Source organism: Trichoderma aggressivum (assembly GCF_033847375.1).
Source record: "Trichoderma aggressivum f. europaeum strain CBS 100526 chromosome Unknown scaffold_063, whole genome shotgun sequence".
NCBI lineage: Eukaryota > Fungi > Ascomycota > Sordariomycetes > Hypocreales > Hypocreaceae > Trichoderma > Trichoderma aggressivum.
Window position 1 is genome coordinate 25,052 of NW_026946429.1, and position 18,494 is coordinate 43,545.

The 18,494-nt window shown below is 51.6% G+C and overlaps 6 protein-coding genes across 6 annotated transcripts; 2 read left to right on the forward strand and 4 right to left on the reverse strand.

Moving 5' to 3' along the window:
* Nucleotides 1-832: 832 nt before the first annotated feature.
* Nucleotides 833-2,620, forward strand: Triagg1_9995 (uncharacterized protein; the record flags this gene model as incomplete). The annotated part of the gene is made up of 1 exon (XM_062894024.1): nucleotides 833-2,620. The coding sequence occupies one exon, from the start codon at nucleotides 833-835 to the stop codon at nucleotides 2,618-2,620; it is 1,788 nt and encodes a 595-aa protein (XP_062751009.1).
* A 1,595-nt stretch (nucleotides 2,621-4,215) lies between these two features.
* Nucleotides 4,216-5,754, forward strand: Triagg1_9996 (uncharacterized protein; the record flags this gene model as incomplete). Its single annotated transcript, XM_062894025.1, has 2 exons — nucleotides 4,216-4,594; nucleotides 4,715-5,754. 2 exons carry the CDS (start codon nucleotides 4,216-4,218, stop codon nucleotides 5,752-5,754), a joined length of 1,419 nt encoding a protein of 472 aa, XP_062751010.1.
* Nucleotides 5,755-6,765: 1,011 nt separating this feature from the next.
* Nucleotides 6,766-9,601, reverse strand: Triagg1_9997 (uncharacterized protein; the record flags this gene model as incomplete). Its single annotated transcript, XM_062894026.1, has 3 exons — nucleotides 6,766-9,292; nucleotides 9,369-9,434; nucleotides 9,507-9,601. 3 exons carry the CDS (start codon nucleotides 9,599-9,601, stop codon nucleotides 6,766-6,768), a joined length of 2,688 nt encoding a protein of 895 aa, XP_062751011.1.
* Nucleotides 9,602-11,460: 1,859 nt separating this feature from the next.
* Triagg1_9998 (uncharacterized protein) lies at nucleotides 11,461-14,421 on the reverse strand (the record flags this gene model as incomplete). Its single annotated transcript, XM_062894027.1, has 1 exon — nucleotides 11,461-14,421. One exon carries the CDS (start codon nucleotides 14,419-14,421, stop codon nucleotides 11,461-11,463), a length of 2,961 nt encoding a protein of 986 aa, XP_062751012.1.
* Nucleotides 14,422-15,019: 598 nt separating this feature from the next.
* Triagg1_9999 (uncharacterized protein) lies at nucleotides 15,020-16,390 on the reverse strand (the record flags this gene model as incomplete). The annotated part of the gene is made up of 6 exons (XM_062894028.1): nucleotides 15,020-15,130; nucleotides 15,191-15,316; nucleotides 15,369-15,467; nucleotides 15,523-15,634; nucleotides 15,693-15,843; nucleotides 16,288-16,390. The coding sequence occupies 6 exons, from the start codon at nucleotides 16,388-16,390 to the stop codon at nucleotides 15,020-15,022; spliced, it is 702 nt and encodes a 233-aa protein (XP_062751013.1).
* Nucleotides 16,391-16,666: 276 nt separating this feature from the next.
* Nucleotides 16,667-18,452, reverse strand: Triagg1_10000 (uncharacterized protein; the record flags this gene model as incomplete). The annotated part of the gene is made up of 2 exons (XM_062894029.1): nucleotides 16,667-17,197; nucleotides 18,072-18,452. The coding sequence occupies 2 exons, from the start codon at nucleotides 18,450-18,452 to the stop codon at nucleotides 16,667-16,669; spliced, it is 912 nt and encodes a 303-aa protein (XP_062751014.1).
* Between the last annotated feature and the right edge of the window lie 42 nt (nucleotides 18,453-18,494).

Genomic DNA, 18,494 nt, shown 5'->3' on the forward strand with positions numbered 1-18,494 from the left:
CATCAGCTTTTGACCCGTAAATCTACCCCAGTTGATCGTCAAATAAGCTTCCCTCTCTCCTACTTTCGTTCAGACCTCTAGCATCAAAGATGGTTATTAGCCTGGTGTTTTCTTAGTCTTAAAATTGTCTTGTGTAAGCTACTTCAACATCTTTTGCACTTGGAGACTTTGCTGGTACGTATCTGTATATTATGAGAGTTGGCCGCATCGTGCTAATAGGGATAAAACCCTTCTTTAGCTTTTTTCCCTCTCCATTCCTTTCTCAGCTTGCTGGGGAGGTAAAGATGAAAGCCCCCTTTCTATCCTTGTTTGGGTGCTAATTTCCATAGCTGACAGCCTATTCACACTATGGAGTACTGAATTGGATCGAGTACCGCAATGATATCGTGCATGGAGAAAATCTCATAACTGCTACTCCCTACTCGCCGTATCTTCATTATACACAAGCTTGTTTCTCGATTTGCGTCTTGGATAGTTGACGCAACCAAGCTTGCAATGGCAAGAATGGGAATTGGTTGATGAGTACTAAGGTAGCAAATAGCGTCAATGCTTATTGGATTGGCAGCTCGCAGCTCGGACCAGCCAATTAGCGGTATGACATCATCGGGTTGCCGAAAGCTTCAGTACAGGGATGTATGCACTTAAAGCCTTTTTACTAACTTTTGCATACAAGGATAGTGAGTGCATGATCTCATGGCATCTGCGACCTCACAATCGGTCGCTGCACTCATACGCTGATCAATCCAGTCCACAGCGGGGCTATCAGGTGAACTCCGGCATAGGTCATTGAGCATCTGAGCGTCAGCAGCTGGATCAGAGTGGTAAGGCAGCTATGAATGTCTCTCAGTCCGCCCTTCGGCGAGCGTCCCGTCTTCGCCTCTCGGCTCGACCACATCTCGCTACGAATCAGCGCCAATGGGCTCGATACGCCAGTGACTCGGCTGAGGGGAGGCCCAAGCGGCGAGGAGGGAAAGCCGTGGGATTTGCGGCGGTTTTCGCCGTGGCGGCAGCTGGAGCATACTACTATCCTAAGCTCCAAGCTCGACTGAGCTCGGCTCCTGAAGCAGCCCAGCCGGGGTATCAGAAGGCTGACTTGGAATTCGAAAAGACCCGCAAGCACGCTGCCTCAAAGGAAGAGAACCGCGAGCTGATTAGCTCCCAGCACATGCAGGTGAAGAAAAGCTGGGAGCATCCCGGAGTGTATGCTTGGGGCTCGAATACGGGAAAAGTCATTGACCCTAGTTCGAATGAGAAGAACATCAAGCTTCCGCGTAGAATATCCCATTTCGACAACCAGCTTCTCCGTGACTTGAAGCTCACTCAGGATTTTGGCGCAGCCATCACGGAGAAGGGCGACCTCGTGCAATGGGGCTTGGGATTTTCCAAGGCAGATCCAACGCCGGTGACGACTTTGAAGGGCAAGGATCTTGCCAAGATTGAAGTATCAGAGGACCGGATTATTGCTTTATCTCGCGGCGGCTCGGTATATGCCATACCGGCCTCCCGTGATGACCAAGAGGGCGGCAAGAAGCTGGAGCAGGACAAGAGCTCTTGGTCACTCTGGTCTTCGTCTGGCAACGAGGCCATCAGCTTCCAAAGCTTGACCCCAACAGGGCTCGGATGGGGTGAGCGCGTTGTCGATATCAGCAGCGGACTAGAGCATTGCTTGCTGCAAACTTCAGCGGGACGAGTTTTCTCCTGTGCCTCGAGCGCCTCATCATTTCCAACAAAGGGACAAATGGGCATTCCGGGCCTCACCTGGGAGACACGCCCCAAGGGGCGCTATGATCAACCACATGAAATCACTTCGCTCAAGGGGTTTGATGTCAAACGCGTCGCAACGGGAGACTATCACTCGGTTGTTCTAGATAAACTCGGACGCATCTTTACGTGGGGCGATAACACTTTTGGTCAACTTGGCTTCGAGGCCCAACTGGGAAGCGCTTTTGTCTCTACACCTACCATCTTACAAACTCACAAGCTGTACGGAAGCAGTGGGCTGGTACCCAAGGTTTCGTCAATCGCTGCCGGTGGTTTGAACACCTTCTTCGCCTGTGAAGCTGATGTGCCTGATACCAGCAACACCGAGGCCGGTGACACAGCACCTTCCAGGAGGTTACCCCATAGCACGTTTGACATTTGGGCGGCAGGGCAAGGCACCACTGGCTCGCTTGGTACTGGCAAGTGGACTCATGTTTCTCTCGGGCCTACCAAGCTGAAGGCGCTTTCGGGACTCTGCGAGTTTGATGAGAGAAGCAGCCAACTAATGCCTATCAAAATCAAGTCTCTGAGCATTGGCGCAACTCACGGCGCCGCAATCATGGACAATGTGACACAAACCTCCATGTCGAGCCGGTCCTCTGAGAATGAGACTTACTGGGGATCTGACGTGGTTTTCTGGGGAGGCAACGAACACTACCAGTTGGGAACAGGCAAGCGGAATAACTTGAACACACCCACGTACATTTCACCATTGGATGGAGACGCGGGACGGCACAGATTATGTCTGACACCTCGACAAACCGCCCGGCTAGGAGAAGGCGGCAAGGGCCGCAAAGTGACGCTGGAACAAAAAGTCGAATGCGGCAGATTTGTCACAGGGGTCTACTCTGCCGTTTGACGGAAGCAAGGGAAAGGGGGGAGGCGAAAAGCCATGTATAAGTATGGAGTGATGGAGAGGGTAATAATAGGTTGGGGCTCAGCTGATGCAGGATGTTGGGTGCGCATGTCCGCCTGTTGCTGAGCAGACACATACGGGATTTGTATTCCATTGGCTTATGAGTTGTTGGGTGTCACATGTCTCACATGGTGCGTTGGTGTTGAAACCAAGATGGCGGATGGGAGGAACTATCAATGCCTGAAAGATGAGAGAAAAAAAGAGGAAAAAGGAAAGGGACAAAAAAAGGGAAAGCAAAAGCAAAAGCAAGAGAGAAAAAAGGTGAGGCAAGGGAGTCGAAAGGGAATGGGGAAAAAAACATTGTGGACTGCGTCTGAGATGCATGTACTGTAAGATACGATATTCTTAGGATGGATCGATCTCTCCATTATGATTTGCCCCCGTTTTGGCAACGCTGAGTGACACACACACACAGACGCAGATGCAAAACACGCCGAGCAGAGCACAGTCACAAGAATGGCGGCGACACGAGCTTCAGCTGACGCGAACAAGCCTCTGTCCCGGGGGTTGGATGACGCGCTCAGGAGGATGGAAGCGAATCAAATGACCATGTTTTGAACCAAAATAACTGGCAGCGTCTGAGTGGTGGATGCGACATGCAGGTACTGGGTGCACTTACACAAGTCGCGTGCTGGGGAACCGACGCGATTGCGCTGCGGAACTCCACTGAAGAAGTTGACAAGCGCTAATCCCGGCCTAGTGTGTGCTGTCTGTCTGTATGCACGGGGGGGAGTTGCTGCAGCATGTATGTGCCAGGTATTGCATGCATGCATGCAATCAATATCCCAAGCCTGTTTCTTGGCTGGGTCAGATGTTTCCTGGAACCTCGACAGCAGATGAGATGCATCATTCTCTACATTGGCCATCCTTATTACTACTACTAACCTACCAACTGCCAGGGATACAAACGCAGTACTAATACCTACTCGTACATGCATGTACCCGGTGCTAGCATGTATTACGATCCATCTACCAAGGTATAAACAAGGTACCTCGTAGTAAGCAAGCAATCCCATCTTTCGCTAAAGCATCGGGCAATCTTACAGCCCTCAGATTGCATGCATCAAATCCAATCTTGGCTTCATTACTGTAGCAGGTACCGGTACCACTTCCGTCAGCGCCGCCGCCGCCGTGAGCTGCGAACCTCTACTCCAGATCCCCTCGCACTTTCCCGCGATTGCATATTCCTCTTCTTGCCATCGCCTCCTCTTCCAGACTCATCATATCCTTTCTTCTCCCGCTTTCTTCTTTCTTCTTCTTCTTCTTCTCTCTTCACTTTCACGCGCTCCTTGACAGAATTTTTTTTACTTCTTCACTTCTTTGCACTCAGATACATCCATACCCGGATATCACTTATTATTTTGCCCGGTCGCCGCTCTCGCCAACCAAACCCGCCAACGATCGAAATCCGAAATCCAAATCCACGGGCGACAGCGACAGCGACAGCAACGGCTAACCCGGCACGCCTCGTTGTCTCCTTGGCCAACGCCGTGAAAAAGGCAGCCGTCAGGGCTTCCAAAATCTCTTCCCTGGCTGTCATGGATAAGATCCCCAAGTTTCGCCGGAAACCCAAACCTCCCGTCATCGAGACGGCCCTCGATCGCAATGCCGCCGTCGCCTCGGAAAACATGAGCGTCAACGACTCGGTGCAGCGGACGCACCACAAAATGTCACCGTTCAAGAGCTTGCGGCTGCGAGGCCCGTCGAAGCGCGCTAGAGACAGTCCTCCTTCAGACCTCACTCCAACCACGCCGTCAGCCGTCGTGGTGGCCCAGGATGGCATCCAGTCGCCGCCCAGGCCTGCGCGACCAGCCTCTCAGCCAGCGCAACACAAATCGCCGCCTGTGCAAGATCGCCGCAGGAGCGTCAACCAGCCACCTCCAGTTTTGCCAGCCTTCTTGACGCTGTCGCAGCAAGGTGCGTCATATCTCTCACCAAGATAAGATGTATATGCAAGCCGGATGCATATGCACGTCATATCTACTGGCGCTACAAGTACAAGTGCTCCCGCCCCGCTAACATGGCACGCCATTACAGACATCGACGTCAAGTATCAGGAACTCACCTGGGCTGAGCGAGTCAGAGTTGCGCAGGGCATGCGAGACGACAACATGGGGGATGCACGATGGATCATCTACAAGCACGCCGATACCTTCGAGAAGATGGACCGCTACATTAATATCAAGCCCTGGGCGTATAACCGGGTCAAGCTTCGGGTCCCAGAGACCGAGTTCGACTATGTCAACGCCTCTGCCATTGCTCTTACGTCCCCGACCGACCCGAACAAGCCGCCGTTGCGTTACCTTGCCATGCAAGGCCCTACGGTATCCTCATTCGACCATGTCTGGCGCATGATTGCTGAACAGTGTCCCTCCCCTGCCGTCATCGTGCAGCTCACAAACATGATTGAGCTTGATGTGATCAAGTGTGATCAGTATTTTCCCATGGGCGATGAACTGCCCACCGGCGGACATGATACCGTCTGGGGTGTCAACGACTATAATCTGTGGAATGACAACTGGAGGGCAGACCTCACCTTTGTTTCTGTGGAGGAGCTTGCAGGTGGCGCAATCGAGAAGCGCAAACTACTCCTTCACGTCTACGGCGAGAAGGAGCCACGCGTTGTCTGGCATTTCCTCTACAGGCGCTGGCCTGATTTTGGTGTTCCAACTTCGGATGACTTGGACAGCTTTCTGGAGCTAATGAAGCTATCTCGACAGTATTGCGCACCGTCAACCCCACGCATTGTCCACTGCAGCGCGGGTGTAGGTCGTACGGGTACATTCATCTGTCTTGAGCACTTGATTAGGGAACTAAACGCAGGGTACCTGGCAAGATACGATTTGCCCATGGAGCGTGCCGATCTTGTCTTTCAAGCGGTTGACAGCCTCCGCCAGCAACGCCGCGGCATGGTCCAAGGCGAAATACAATACCGGTTCATCTACCAAGTCATGAGAAAGCTCTGGCAGGACAAGTACGGCCCTGTAAACGAGGAAGCCGGCAGTCGCGAACCAGCGGCTAAGAGACTCGAGGTCGCGAGTCCCTTTGCTGGCAATTTTCGGCCGGCAACGAATTAGCGATTTAACCGCGGCAGAGCAGCCTCGGACTTTACAGCCGCGATTCTGCGAAGTAAGAGCTCAGCATCCGCAGCAGATTGAGTGATGGGGCTATCCTCACGCTTTTTTGGCTTTGGCGTTTCTTTATTCTATTCTTCTTTGGATTTTTCCCCCCCCCAACTTCACTTCAATATCATTACGCAGGGATGTCTTTACCTGGCGCAACTTGGAAATGAGTCTTCAATGCCTGCTTCTTTTTCCCTCTTCATTTTTTCCCACGTTACCAACAAAGGTGGCAATCATCCTTGCATACATTTTTGCTTCTACTATTATCTTGTAGTCCTTTTTTTACCCCCTTGTTTTCTTCTTCTTGAGTGGTCCCATTCTACTCTATGTTATGGTCTCCCATTGTCGGAAACCTCGTATTACGAAGTCTTCATAGAAGGATCACAGTCGGACATACAGCATTCGGGGCATGAAGCGAAATGGAAACCCTGGAACAAGCATTGATTCACGAAAGGGTAATGAAGAAACAATATGCCCTTTCTTTTATTATTATTATTATTTTCTTTGACAACGTAGCGATGAAACAACATTATTACGGGAGACATGTTGGAGACTGTACGTATATAGATACTGAGAGTAAAAATTCAAACTAAATGCATGAGCGAAAGGATCAAACAGACAGGACAAACTACCTCCCAACTTGTGTATTAAAACTCCACGATGTGTTTCGTTTCCCTTTCCCATTCAGTATATATACTACATTAAAAACGTGGTCCTTTCCCTTTTTCCCGTCTGGGTGCAATTCATATATATAAAAACAATTTTGATGCCGCACCAAAGCATTATTTTTTCCGCCCTGTTCTCCTATTGTAAGACCGACTACATGAATTATATGCAGATTGAAACATGGGAAAAAAGAACGCGGAGACAAAAAAGAAATACAAAATCAAAAACGTTTAGATGGATTAAGCAAAAGTGTGCAGTTTGTAAGACAGATGAAACCAGCCTAGTCTAAACTTGCCCCCCTTAAGCGCTGACAGTGACGGTGACAGTCTCCTTCTCCTGCTGCGTGACGGTAACCGTGAAGTAGACCGACACGGTAGGGGTCCCGTTGACGACGGCGGTGGTACGAGGATTGCTGTCGGAGCTGGGGATGGCGAGCTCTGACGGGGCGGGATCGTCGGGGATGGGGATGAGGACGAGGCTCGTGGGATTAGGAGGGGGGAGAGGCGCAAAGGCGGGGGCCGAGGGGGGCGTGATGACGGGGGCGGGCTGGCTGGTCTTGATGGTCTGGAAGGTGGTTGGAGCTGGCGGCGGCGAAGGGGGGGGAGGAGGAGGAGGGGCCGCGGAGCTGGTGGTGGCAGGTGGAGGGATGACGGGGTCCGGAGTCGGCTGCTGAGGCTGAGGCTCGGGAGTGGGAGTGGATGAAGGCTCCTGGGGTACAGCCGGGGTTGTCGAGGAGGCCGGTGTAGTTGCAGGTGGCGGGGACGGCTGATCGCTGATGGTGATGACGGTGGTGAGAGTTACCGCCGGAGGATCAGCCGGATCGTCACTGGGGACAGCCGGCGTAGGGGCCGGCGTGGGGGCCGGCGCGCTGCTCTGAGGTTGGCCCGTGGCGCCGAGGATGTCTTCTGCTTTAGAAGTGTCCTGGCATCCCACCACGACGCCCTCGGTAACTGTCATTGGCAGGGCATAGCACTTCATTCCCGGGATGGTGCATGCCTCGAGGACAAACGCCCCGTCGGGACCGCACTTGGCAAGTTGGCCGTCGATGCAAGCCGCTTGGGAGCCGGTGCAAGCAGACTTGGGGGTCAGACCCTTGAAGACATTGTTGTATTGCTGGGCCTGGGCGAGATTGCTCGCAAAGACCTGAGCCGGAACGGTTGAGGTGCCAGTGGGAAAGGTGGTGAAGGCAGTAGGGACGGCGACGTCGGGTGTTCCCGTAGGCTGAACGGTGACAGTAGCAGTGAGCCTTGTCGTAGACGTGGCCGTGGTTGTCGGCGGTGGGGGCGGAGGCAAGGCTGACGACGACGGGGGGGCTGCGGTGGTTGATGGCGCAGAGCTCGTCGAAGAGCTGGGAGCAGGGAGCTCAGGGGTGGGGAGGAATACAGGCTTCGTCAGGGTGCTCTGCGGCTTTGAAGCTGGTAAAGTGGCAGCCTGACTGGAAGTGCTGGCCTCGGATGAGGTCGAGCTTGAAGTCGACGAGGCTGTGGAGGATGCAGAGGTTGGGGGCGCCGTGACTTCCGCTGGGGCTGATGAAGTCAAGAAGAGCGCTTCGCTGGTGGCACTGGTGGCAGCGGTGGACGGGATTGACGTGGAGCTAGACACCGTGTCATGAGTTGAAGCAGTCTCTGAGGTTGAGGCTGAGGCTGAGGTCGTTGGCGACTCGGTAGAAGATGCGGTCTCGGACGTTGCAACAGTAGTTCCAGGATTGGTAGTACTTGAAGTCAGGCTGCTTCCTCCGGTGGATGTGGGAGCCGCGCTGGTGGTAGAGTGAGGCTGGGTTAGACTTGTAGAGTCGACTACCGGCTTTGAGGGGATAGAGCTCGTGGTGAACTCGGCAGCAGTGGTTCCTGGGGCCTGAGTCTGCGATGCCGAAGTAGCTTCAGTGATAGCAGAAGAGGTAGCCTCAGTAGTAGCAGAAGTAGCAGAAGTAGTAGCACTCGTCTGCGTTGTTGAAGCCGTAGTCTCAGAGACAGGATCAGTTGTCTGAGTCCGAGTCTGAGCTGCCGTGGTTGAAGCAGTAGTGGCAGGCGCAGTGTTTGTAGTGGCCAAAGTCTCGGTGCTTGCAGAAGAAGCGGCATTACCAGTTGTCAGAGGCGCAGTTGTAGACTCTTTAACCCCGGTTGTCGCCGTCTGAGACTCTGTGTTTACGGTAGCAGAGCTTGAAGCCTCAGATCCAGTAGTTGAAGCACCTGTTGGTGTTGTCTGAGGAGTTGCCTCTGTCGACGAAGGCTTTTCTGAGGTTGTTGTTCCTCCGATAGAGGTTGTTGTTCCCCCTACAGAAGTTGTTCCTCCCACAGAGGTTGTCCCTCCCACAGAGGTACTGTGAGCTGTAGTCGAGGTAGCAACATTGGTAGAAGTGCCAGCGACGGTGCTGGATCCCTCTGAGGAAACACTGGTGGTGGCTCTATCATCTGGCAACGCAATTGTCGTGGACTGGTCAGCAACCTGGCTAGTTGCACTTGTACTGGCAAGCTCGGTAGAAGTAGCCGGGGCAGCACTCGTAGTAGGAATACCAACGGCCGTACTGGCCGTGATTGGAAGAGAAGCCTCGGTAGAAGTCTCGACAGCACTGCTAGACGTGGTTGGTGCGGCGGCGGGAGCACTCGTTTCAGCTGGAGCACTCGTTTCAACGCCTGCAGTGGTTGAAGAGTCCACGATTGGGATGACAGTGATTCCTGGGGCCGAAGAAGTGACTGGAGCTTGGCTCTGAACCTGAGAAGGCGTGCCAGAGGTGAGAGAGTCGGGTATATCTACTGACGAGCCCGTCAAGGTTTGAAAGATGGGGCGAGGAGTTTCGGCTGAGGACGCAGCGGGTTCAGAAGTAGGTCTGGAATTGGAGATGTTAGACATGTGTGTTTTCTTGACTTTTAGTCTTTTGCTTTTCTCAGTTCAAAGCGACTTACCCTTGCTCATTAGGAACTGCCGACGTCTGAAATACGGCAGTTGTGTCAGCTCGCGCAACGTTGGGCCTACACAGCGCCGAAGAGCGTTAGCATGATGCAAGAGTACAGATGAAAATTGATGACATTGAAAAGACTTACATTCTGGCTCTCAAGTGCGGCAATGGACCAGCCTGTGCGGGCTGAGCAGCCAAGAACATGCCCAACGAGGCGCTGAAGAGTATATCGTAACGCATTATGAGTCTTTTGGAGAAGGATCGCGCAGCGATGGAATGCAAGAAAAGAAAGTGGAGGAGAATTCGAATATAGTAAAGATCAACAATCAATGTCGTTTGCTATACCATGAAGTGTGGACAAAGGATTGAACGTTGATTGATAATAATTATGCGTGTTCAACACACAAGAGGTGCTTGTGTGCGGCCGGTGTCACGATGAACTTGACAAAGAGCGAAACAAGACGGTTCAACAGACGAGAATCAAAAGCAAAAAGCAAAGGGAAAACAGGTGATGGAAAGAAAAGGAAGGATATTAGACGGCGGCAGACTGAATAGCCGTAATGGCAGTGACTAGACGATGGGAAGGGAGCGTGGGTGACTCAAACAACTGCAAGTGAGCGTGATCGACAAGACAAATAAGGAAAAGAGGAGAATCTCAGAGAGAAGAAAAGAAAAAGAATGAAGGAAAAGAGACGACAGTAAGAAAGAGAATGAGAGAAGTGGTGAGAGTTCAACCAGAGCACCAGAGAGAGACACGACATGCAACGTTAATCATCAGATCGGGAACCAAGAAGAGAACAAGGCATTGGGAAAGGAAAGGATCGTCCCGCGTATTATGTATCTGCCACCAAACAAAGAAGCCGTAAGAAAGAGAGAAGAGCTCGTTGCCACCTCAAACGAAATAGACGCGCATGGCTTCAATGGCCCAGTCCCAGCATCATCGTAAACCCGCAAGTCAGAACCAGGGCCATTCCCTTCCACTGCAGCCTCCCGCCTGGGCATGGCAGAAACGATTGAAACGGGCACCTCTTCACGCCTCGCTCGTCTGAGAGCTCTCGGCCGCATCCGCGCGGTTGGTCACCGCAAGACCCCCAAACAAACCCCAAAGAGAATATTGCGTGGATTGGTGGAATGGATTGGATGCAACTTGCATGCTCCAAGCTGCTGTGCAGCCGCTGTCTGGGCCGGCGAAAGATGCTGGCCTATCAGCGCCGCCCCACCGCTGCCACCTGTGGCTCAGCAACCAGTGGGTTCTGGATTAAGCGCCAGTCGCTGAGCTTTTGCATGCCAGTGACCCGACGGGCTTGTTTCGTGTCTTTGCATGGTGGTGAGAGGATAGCCTGGGGGGGGGGGTTTTTTTCTTTCTATTTTCTCGTTTCTTCTTTGTTCTTTTTCGGGGGGGTTACGGAGTAGTTTTAGTTCCCTTCATCCTGTTCGGATGTGTGTTCCGTGACCAAGCATGGCGTGGCTTCACGTTCAAAGGCACTCGTTTGCTTCCTCAGACAGCCAAGACTCCCAGCCTAGCAAGCTGTTTCAATTCTCTCCGATCAAACCTCCTTCTCTCAGCAAATACCACAATTCTGACTCTCTCTTGTCTGTGTGTATTTCCTTGTATTACATCTTAGCACCCTGTTTACCAAGCTTCTTTGTACTACGAGTACTCTTAGCAGGCCGGCATCTCTACACCAATCGGAAGCCCATTCGACCCCCTGCACTCTCGGTTTTAAGATGAGACTGCGATAGCCGCTCAGCCCTCTGCAACCTCAGAATAGAAGCAGCAGAAATTAGACTACCTGACCTGGTAGCACCAAGACGGCCAGTTTTTGTGTACCAGTTACTAACATGTTCACTCTTGTGTTCCTACATGTATCACCAAGGCACAATGCGATATCTACTTTAACCTCATAACCTCATACGTGAGTAACGTTAATTCTACCATCTATTCTCCGGGATGATTCACGGGCCCCCGGTTCGGTTCCCACCTCTCCAAACAGGAATATATACAGATTATAGAGTCAAAGCCAATGTCTCCTTGCAAACGCCCCAATACCATGCTCCCAGTTTCAAATATTGCTTACATGTAGATTCCCAAGCCCAGCTTACACATTCCCATGGCTTCTCCATTCACTGCCGCGCTCCACCTCGGTAGCCCTGCTTGTACTCGTATCTTCTGTCCACGAGAAGCGCACCCGCTCCAGCACGCGCGCCAAAACACAAAGAGATTCGTCTTCTTGCATATAGACGTACGCCTCCACAGCCTCTTCGTCAGGCCATGCCCAGTTCAACCCAGCCGCGCCAATTGCTTCCCGCAAAGACTCCACTACCCCTGGTTCGAGCATCGGCTCGGCCAGGAATCGAAAAGCGCAGAGAGTCTTGACAAAATCCGCATACGGCGGCGGCTCGTCCAGCTCCGACAATGCCTGAACCACTTCAGACTGCCCCCACACCTCGATCAACCAGCTCAGCAGCTTGGCCATCTGCTGAAACTCGCCCAAGTACGCCAAGGAAATCATATACTCGTAAGCGTGCTCGCTTCGAGCTGGGTCCCTTCGCCACATCATCTCATCCAATGGTGCCACTTTCGTCGTACCCAGCAGTCGCCGGCTTTCTCTTTCATGTGAAGCAAGTTTGTCAAACAACTCATTCATCCGCAAAGCGGAAGACCGGAAGTGGCGAAACACGCCAAGCGCTCCCGGCCTGTTGTCAAAAGTATCCCATTGCATAGCATCCCTGTGCCTGGATTTCCTGTCGTACAATGCCCACAGCGCGTCATCTTTGGCCGTTGGCGAATCAGATTCCAATTCGGTGGAAAGCTGCTCGAGTTCGCGCTTGGCTATCTTTCGTATAGTCTTACTGAACTGTATGAATGCCGGCAGTGGAAGGCCACCAGGTCCATCAAGTTTCTGTATGACATGAAGAGATAGCTTGAGCTGCTGATAAACAACTATCCTTAACCCGTGATGGTGCTGTGACAAGTTTTTCAGAATCGTTCCCCAGATGAAATTGGACCACTGTGTCTGGGCTGGTCCTAATCGCTGTTCCGCCAATTCAATAGCCCGTATCATGTATTTTCTTGCTCGTTTGCCCTCTTGTCGTGTCATCACTTGGATATATGCTGAGATGATTCCAATAGGCACCTTCTTCAGAGCCTGGGCATCCATCTCTTGAGATACTAGACGATAAAGATCCCCAGTCCGATCGAAATCGTGTAGGTACTTCCGCGCCATTTCCATTGATTCAGTGTTGGCCACCAGGATGGCAAGGCAGTTGCCACTTGGACGGATACCATCCAGCAGCATCTTCTCGTAAAGCTGAGAGACGCTTGGCGGGCGAATGCGAGCCCTTTCAAATTCCGTGAGATTGGCCTCCTGTGGGGTAGGGAAGTTTAAAGCTCTGTCGCCAGGGAGGGCTCTGGTGTGTTCGTCGGCTTCTCTCATCGTCAACTTTTCAAGCATGGCAGTATACTCAGCTAAGCCAAGCTCAAGCCCCTCTTCGGGAGGATTCTGGAACCTCTCCCAAGCTTCCTGTGCATTGCGCGTAGCTCTGATGGAAGCCTCCCACAGGCCCATCTTTCGATTCCTCGCCAGCGACACCCGTTGCTGGATGGTCGGCGTACCGTCTGGAGACATGCCCTGTAGGATATCAACAGCATCATCGTGCGCGTCTTTTGCGAACCCAGCTTCTTGCATCAATACTCCTGCTCGCACGGACCGGCTCCAGCTGTCTTCGGGATCCATCTCTTCGTCCATGCCATCTCCGGGTAGTAAATACGGAGGCCATGTAGGCGCGTGTCTGACCGAACTGTGCATTTCGACTTGATTTTTGGACATGCCTGCCAATACCTTTCTGATTGCACGAAAACCCTCAACGTCTACCAGGAGTTGTCGTTTTAGTCTAGAAGAAACAGCAAGAAGAATTCTTTGTGCCTCCCAAAAGAATGAATTTGGCGATGACTTCTGAATCGAATGTATGCGGTAGTCCGAACCAAACAGTCGAAGCCCGTGGTTAAACACCAAGCATTGAGCTTGATAGATTTCTTCTTGTGGTAGGGCTGATTCCGCTATTGTCTCGATATATTGAACAGCTAGTTCTCCGAGTTTGACTGTGTGTCTAGCGTCGAGCCGTATGCAGTGGTGCGCAAGAAGGGACATGACGAAATTGAAACTCGCCGGCCCATGTGCCCGCTTTGATCTCTTGGTACGGACGCTTGGTCCACTTGATTCAGCTCTCATCACATCCAGATATGAGGAGCGACAATGGCTAATGAGACGACCGAGAGTCTCGAGACTGGTGAACTTTGATGATTGCCGAAGGAGAAAGTGTAAAATAAATGGCGGTGTATATGAATCGCGCTCAAGAAACCTTTCACAGCGCACGTCATCCGTCTTGCCTTCGAGAATATACAGATAATAAGCCAAGTCAGTATGCGAGTGGCCATTTCGCCGTGTGACGTCCATTGCCTTTTCCCATTCTTGAGAAGATGGAAGGAGATCCAGAAGCCCGTTCTGGCGGGGTTCTTGAGGCGCTGTCTTGCGAATTATCATCTGCAGCAGGATTATTGGAAGACGAGCGCTACGACTCGCTGCAGCCTGTATCTTCCAATTCTCGGTATCTTCATTGGCCTCCAGCACCTGCTGCAGTAGGAAATTGGGTGATTTATAACGCCATGATGTAGGGAACGTGGAGGAATGTCCAGCCCTGCGATGGCGGCGTGAGGGAGAGGGCGGTTTCGACGAATCTAGAGAGCTTTGAAGTGTGTTGGCTTCGGTAGGTTCGGCATGGGTATCTTTACGCCGCCCGCGATGTGAGGAACTATCAGTGGGAAGCTCATATTGGCGAGTTGGATGGTTTTCGTAATTATGTGTGGGAGACTCAGGTGTGTGTCTATAAAAACCAGTCGATGTTGTGGCTCGTGGGATGTGTCGAGCGGATTGCGCTTCAAAAATATGGTCGTCTCGGTCGAATCTAGAGATCCTTCCAGTCTCGTGCCCAACGGCAATGGCAGCTTGTGATGCGAAAGCTTGGCGGCTATGGATTTGCAACGGCGATCCATGAACCATCTGCAAAAAGGCGAACGTGAGATGCCAAACTCCCCTTGGTCGAAATTCATGGGCACCTACCAAAGATGGATGGAACAGTTGGCGCGGCACCCGCCGCCTTTGCTCCAACTCCCGTGTTGCATTTCTGAGCATTCCTCCTCATGTCTCCAACACGGCCAGCAAGGGTCCGTTGAAGAGGCCTCTGTCGTGAAAATTGGGCGGTTGGAGGGAGTAGCCAAAGTGTTGTCGCGAGTCTTCCAAAAGTTCAAATTCGGCCTACCGTCCAAATGCAACAATCGGGGCGTGTCCAAAAGCGGGTCTCTTCTATTATGGAGTAGCCCGGATAGACTACTGCAAAGGTACTATAGATTAGTATTACCTACTAAGTAGTAGTACCTACTTAGTAGGTAGTATTGTCAATCATTCGTCAAGCTTCATGATGTAACTTGCAATCGACTTTCTCTGCAAAATGATCCATTTTCAAATAATCCCTAGACATCATCATACAAGATGGAGAAAGCGCCCAAGTATTTTTGCACCTATATAATAGTCACATGTTGGAATAGAGCTCCTCGTGGCCAGCCAGAAAGAAATTTGAAACCTTTCCAAAGTGTCTATATTACGCATCACTGTCCTTCAGCTTCTTCTTCTCTGCTTCTTCCTCTAATTTTTCTTTCCTCTTTTGCACTACCTCCCAGTTGTAAACCCTCGCAGTTGCAACCTCCATGGTCTAAACCCATCGTCAGCAACCCAACCAAACCAGCTTCTCAAAGGCCAGGAGGCTACTCACGGTAATCTGCTCTCGGAGAAAGTCCAAGTCTTCCTCGCAGTTTGACAGGCTTGTCTTGGCCGCTGAGAGCTTGGAGGTTAATAGCGTCTCTGCTTCATCGACTGGGTAAGATAGCATGACATTGGCCTGTGGTAGAGTCAGCTTGGCGGCCCTTGTTTTCCCAGCACTCCCATCATACCCCTAGCCAAATGTAAACCTCCTCAGTCGGTGGGATGTTCGCTCTAGCATATAAAGTATCGTTGAGCTCAAAGGTTGTCTCAATGGGGTCGGTCTCCTCCTAGACTCAGGCATGAGCAAGCAGTTTTCCTTGGAATGGCTTTGCATAGTCGAACCTTTCGTAGCTTGAGGAACTGCACGGTATCCAACGTCTTCTGGATATCAGGAATCTTCTCCCTCAGCCCCGTCATTCGACGTTGCAGGTTCAGCTCCATGAACTGATACTTCCTACCACGGGCTCATTAGCCCTTTTGCCATGGCAACAGTCCAAACTGTCGCAGCTCACGAGATCATTTCTTGGAAGTTCCGAAGTGTCGGTTCGACATCGTCCCGGGTTGACACGTAGTCTTCGACCTTGTCGACGAAGGGAGCGTAGGGAATTCCCCTTGGGTTGGTCGGAGTCTCATCTTTACCACTGGGCACAGCTTTGTTAGCACCTTTGTAGATCAAACGTCAGCCTGTCACTGCCGCTCCACTTGCCTTGCGACTAGCTGTTTTTCTGAGCTCGCCATCTTTGCTGCAGTGCGTCTCTCGGCGCATAGAATTGGAGGTTTTGGACAGAAGTCCAGGTCATGCCGCCATGGCCAATTCGCAGGAATAATAGTGGGTACCTCACCGACGGTGAGGTGAGGGGCAGATGGAGGGGTTCCTTTACAAGAATAATGTCACAAATATTTTAGCCAAAGTGCAGGGTAAGAGGTAAGAGCCCATGGCCCATGTACTCGTCTAGAATCAAGATGTTCTCTAGGTATTCAAGTAATTAATGTGCCTCACTAAGAATTACAAATGACATCAAGCAAAGAAATTGTATGGGGTTAAGATTGTAGATGGCTTAGCCATGGGTTCCTATCTGGGGCTCGCTTTGTCGTGATATAGCTTACGCATGCTCCGTAAATCGCCATAGAATCTGTGATACATAACATCGAACAGGATGAGTGTTGTTTTCAGTAAACCCCAGAAACGATTCTTTACCGCTCCTTTCATAAGTAGATTGTACTCAATGGTAAGCAAACTTTTTATGTTGCATTCTTGCTAAGAAAGATATGGCTAAACGGTGTTTCCCCACCACGTTTAGAGAGACATATAGCTAAGAGGCATGAGCGCGTATACATCGTCTACCCTCCCCAATTCATACTATTGCGCTCAGAGACACATTTTCGACACGAAACGCCAGCAACCTTATCCCGTCATCATACTTGTATACATATGTGAAACCCTCCCCCAGATCGACCCAAACTCCAGATACTAAGCCAAACCATGTTAATCTGTTCGTTTCTTAGCTTCCCGAGCACCGGCTGCATCAGTTTCCTTGGCGATTGCAGGCGATGGCGTATCGGGAATCGATGCGTTGTCATCATCCCAATTATCTTCAGCGTTTTCATCCCAGTTGTCGACTTCTTCTTCAAGAGTCCTGCTTCGGCTCGAGGCGTCCGTGATTCCAGACTCCTGACCTTGCCCCAGCTCTACGTCTTCAGTGTCCTCACCTGGAACAGCATCATAGTGTTTGCGCTGTCGTTTCCTTTCAAGCATCCGCTTGTGATACCATGCACAGATGCCAAGTCCAAGTAAACTACCAACGATGTTTGCTACTATATCGTAGATGTCGAAATCTCGATCGTTGGGAAGGAAACTCTGTACGAACTCGGATCCGACACCAAGTATGAGAGTGCAGACCACCAGGGTCATGTGTAGGATTCGTCGACGATTGGTATCAACGACCCAGTAGAATACGACCGTCAGTAGGAAGAACGTTACGAAGTGGAGGACTTTGTCGTTGACATAGGCGCCGAGCTGTATAGTCGATAGACCAGCATAGCCCGCCAGGAGCAGAAGAAGCAGGAAAACACCTTGAAACTAGTATTAGCATCTTCCAGCGAGCTAACAAGGCCGGCGCGTGTGCTATTCGCAATATGCAAGGGACGGAATTTTTTTCGTGATGCGGTCGGTCTGTGCTAATGACGTACGCACCTGCAAAGGGCAGTCTTATCCGCATGGCTAGGTTCGGGGAGTCGAGGAGACGGCTCCAAATGTGACAGAGGTCTGAGTAGTATGATGGCCTGGAGAGCAGCAAAGCTCCCTAGACCAAATGACTCGATACAAGGCAGCGTATCTGCATGCAATTGGCGTGGAGTTGCGAGGGAGCTTGTCTTGAGCTGGAGAAGCAAGCTGTGGCGCAGCCGAATACGTACCGACCCAGCAGGTGGTGGTGCTTACAGAGGTACCTGACATGGGCGACTTAGTACCTTGGTACTAAAGAAATGGGAATGTCTAAGCTGGCACGGTTCACTCTTGGGCACAGACGTTGAGGTTGTTATACACAGCAGCGCTGATAAATCGTTCGATTTCTACTCAAGTGCACAAAGAGAATTTTCACAGCGAATCTAGCGGCATCCTTTGTCTTCTGCTGCTTGCCTTTTCGGCTGTGTGGTCACTTAGTACCGATGCTCTGTAAGAATGTGCTCAGGCAAGTGAGCTAACCATCACGTGTGGTCTCACGTGTAAGTGAACTCAACTGGGAAAAAAAGGGTTTTCCCTTACACGTACCTCAGGCGAGACAGAGCCTTAGTAAGGCAGAAAAATAATACTCGTACAACTGGCACAGTACGGGCGCAAGTACTTTCGTAATGCTAATGCCTCTATCCGTGAGATGTACGAGTACACGCACGACGTAGGCCCATGCCCCCGATAACCCGCAAGCACTCATTGCAGCGGCATGCATAGAGCCTGTCAACGCAAAGCAAGCCTTATCGATATTTCCATGCAGCAGAACCTCCTGCGTCGCCCTGCTCCAAGAGTCCGGTACAGCGCCCCATAGCGGTGCTTGTGCTGGTACCACCGGCCCAGCTGCCGCCGGACAGTGACCCAGTGCAAAGTCTCCGCTTTGGGGAAGGGTTCCCCATACGTACAAGCCTCCCAAATCCTCAACCTCACCTCTCGATCCGCAGACAAACCAAGCGATCGCGATCCATCGAAACTCGGCCAAGTCATCTCCGTTCGTCGCGATTTCCTGACCGCCATCTCTATCGATGCTTCTCCTTTGGCCCATGTGTTGTTGAGCTCCTCATTCGCTCCCGGTCCGGCCGCACGC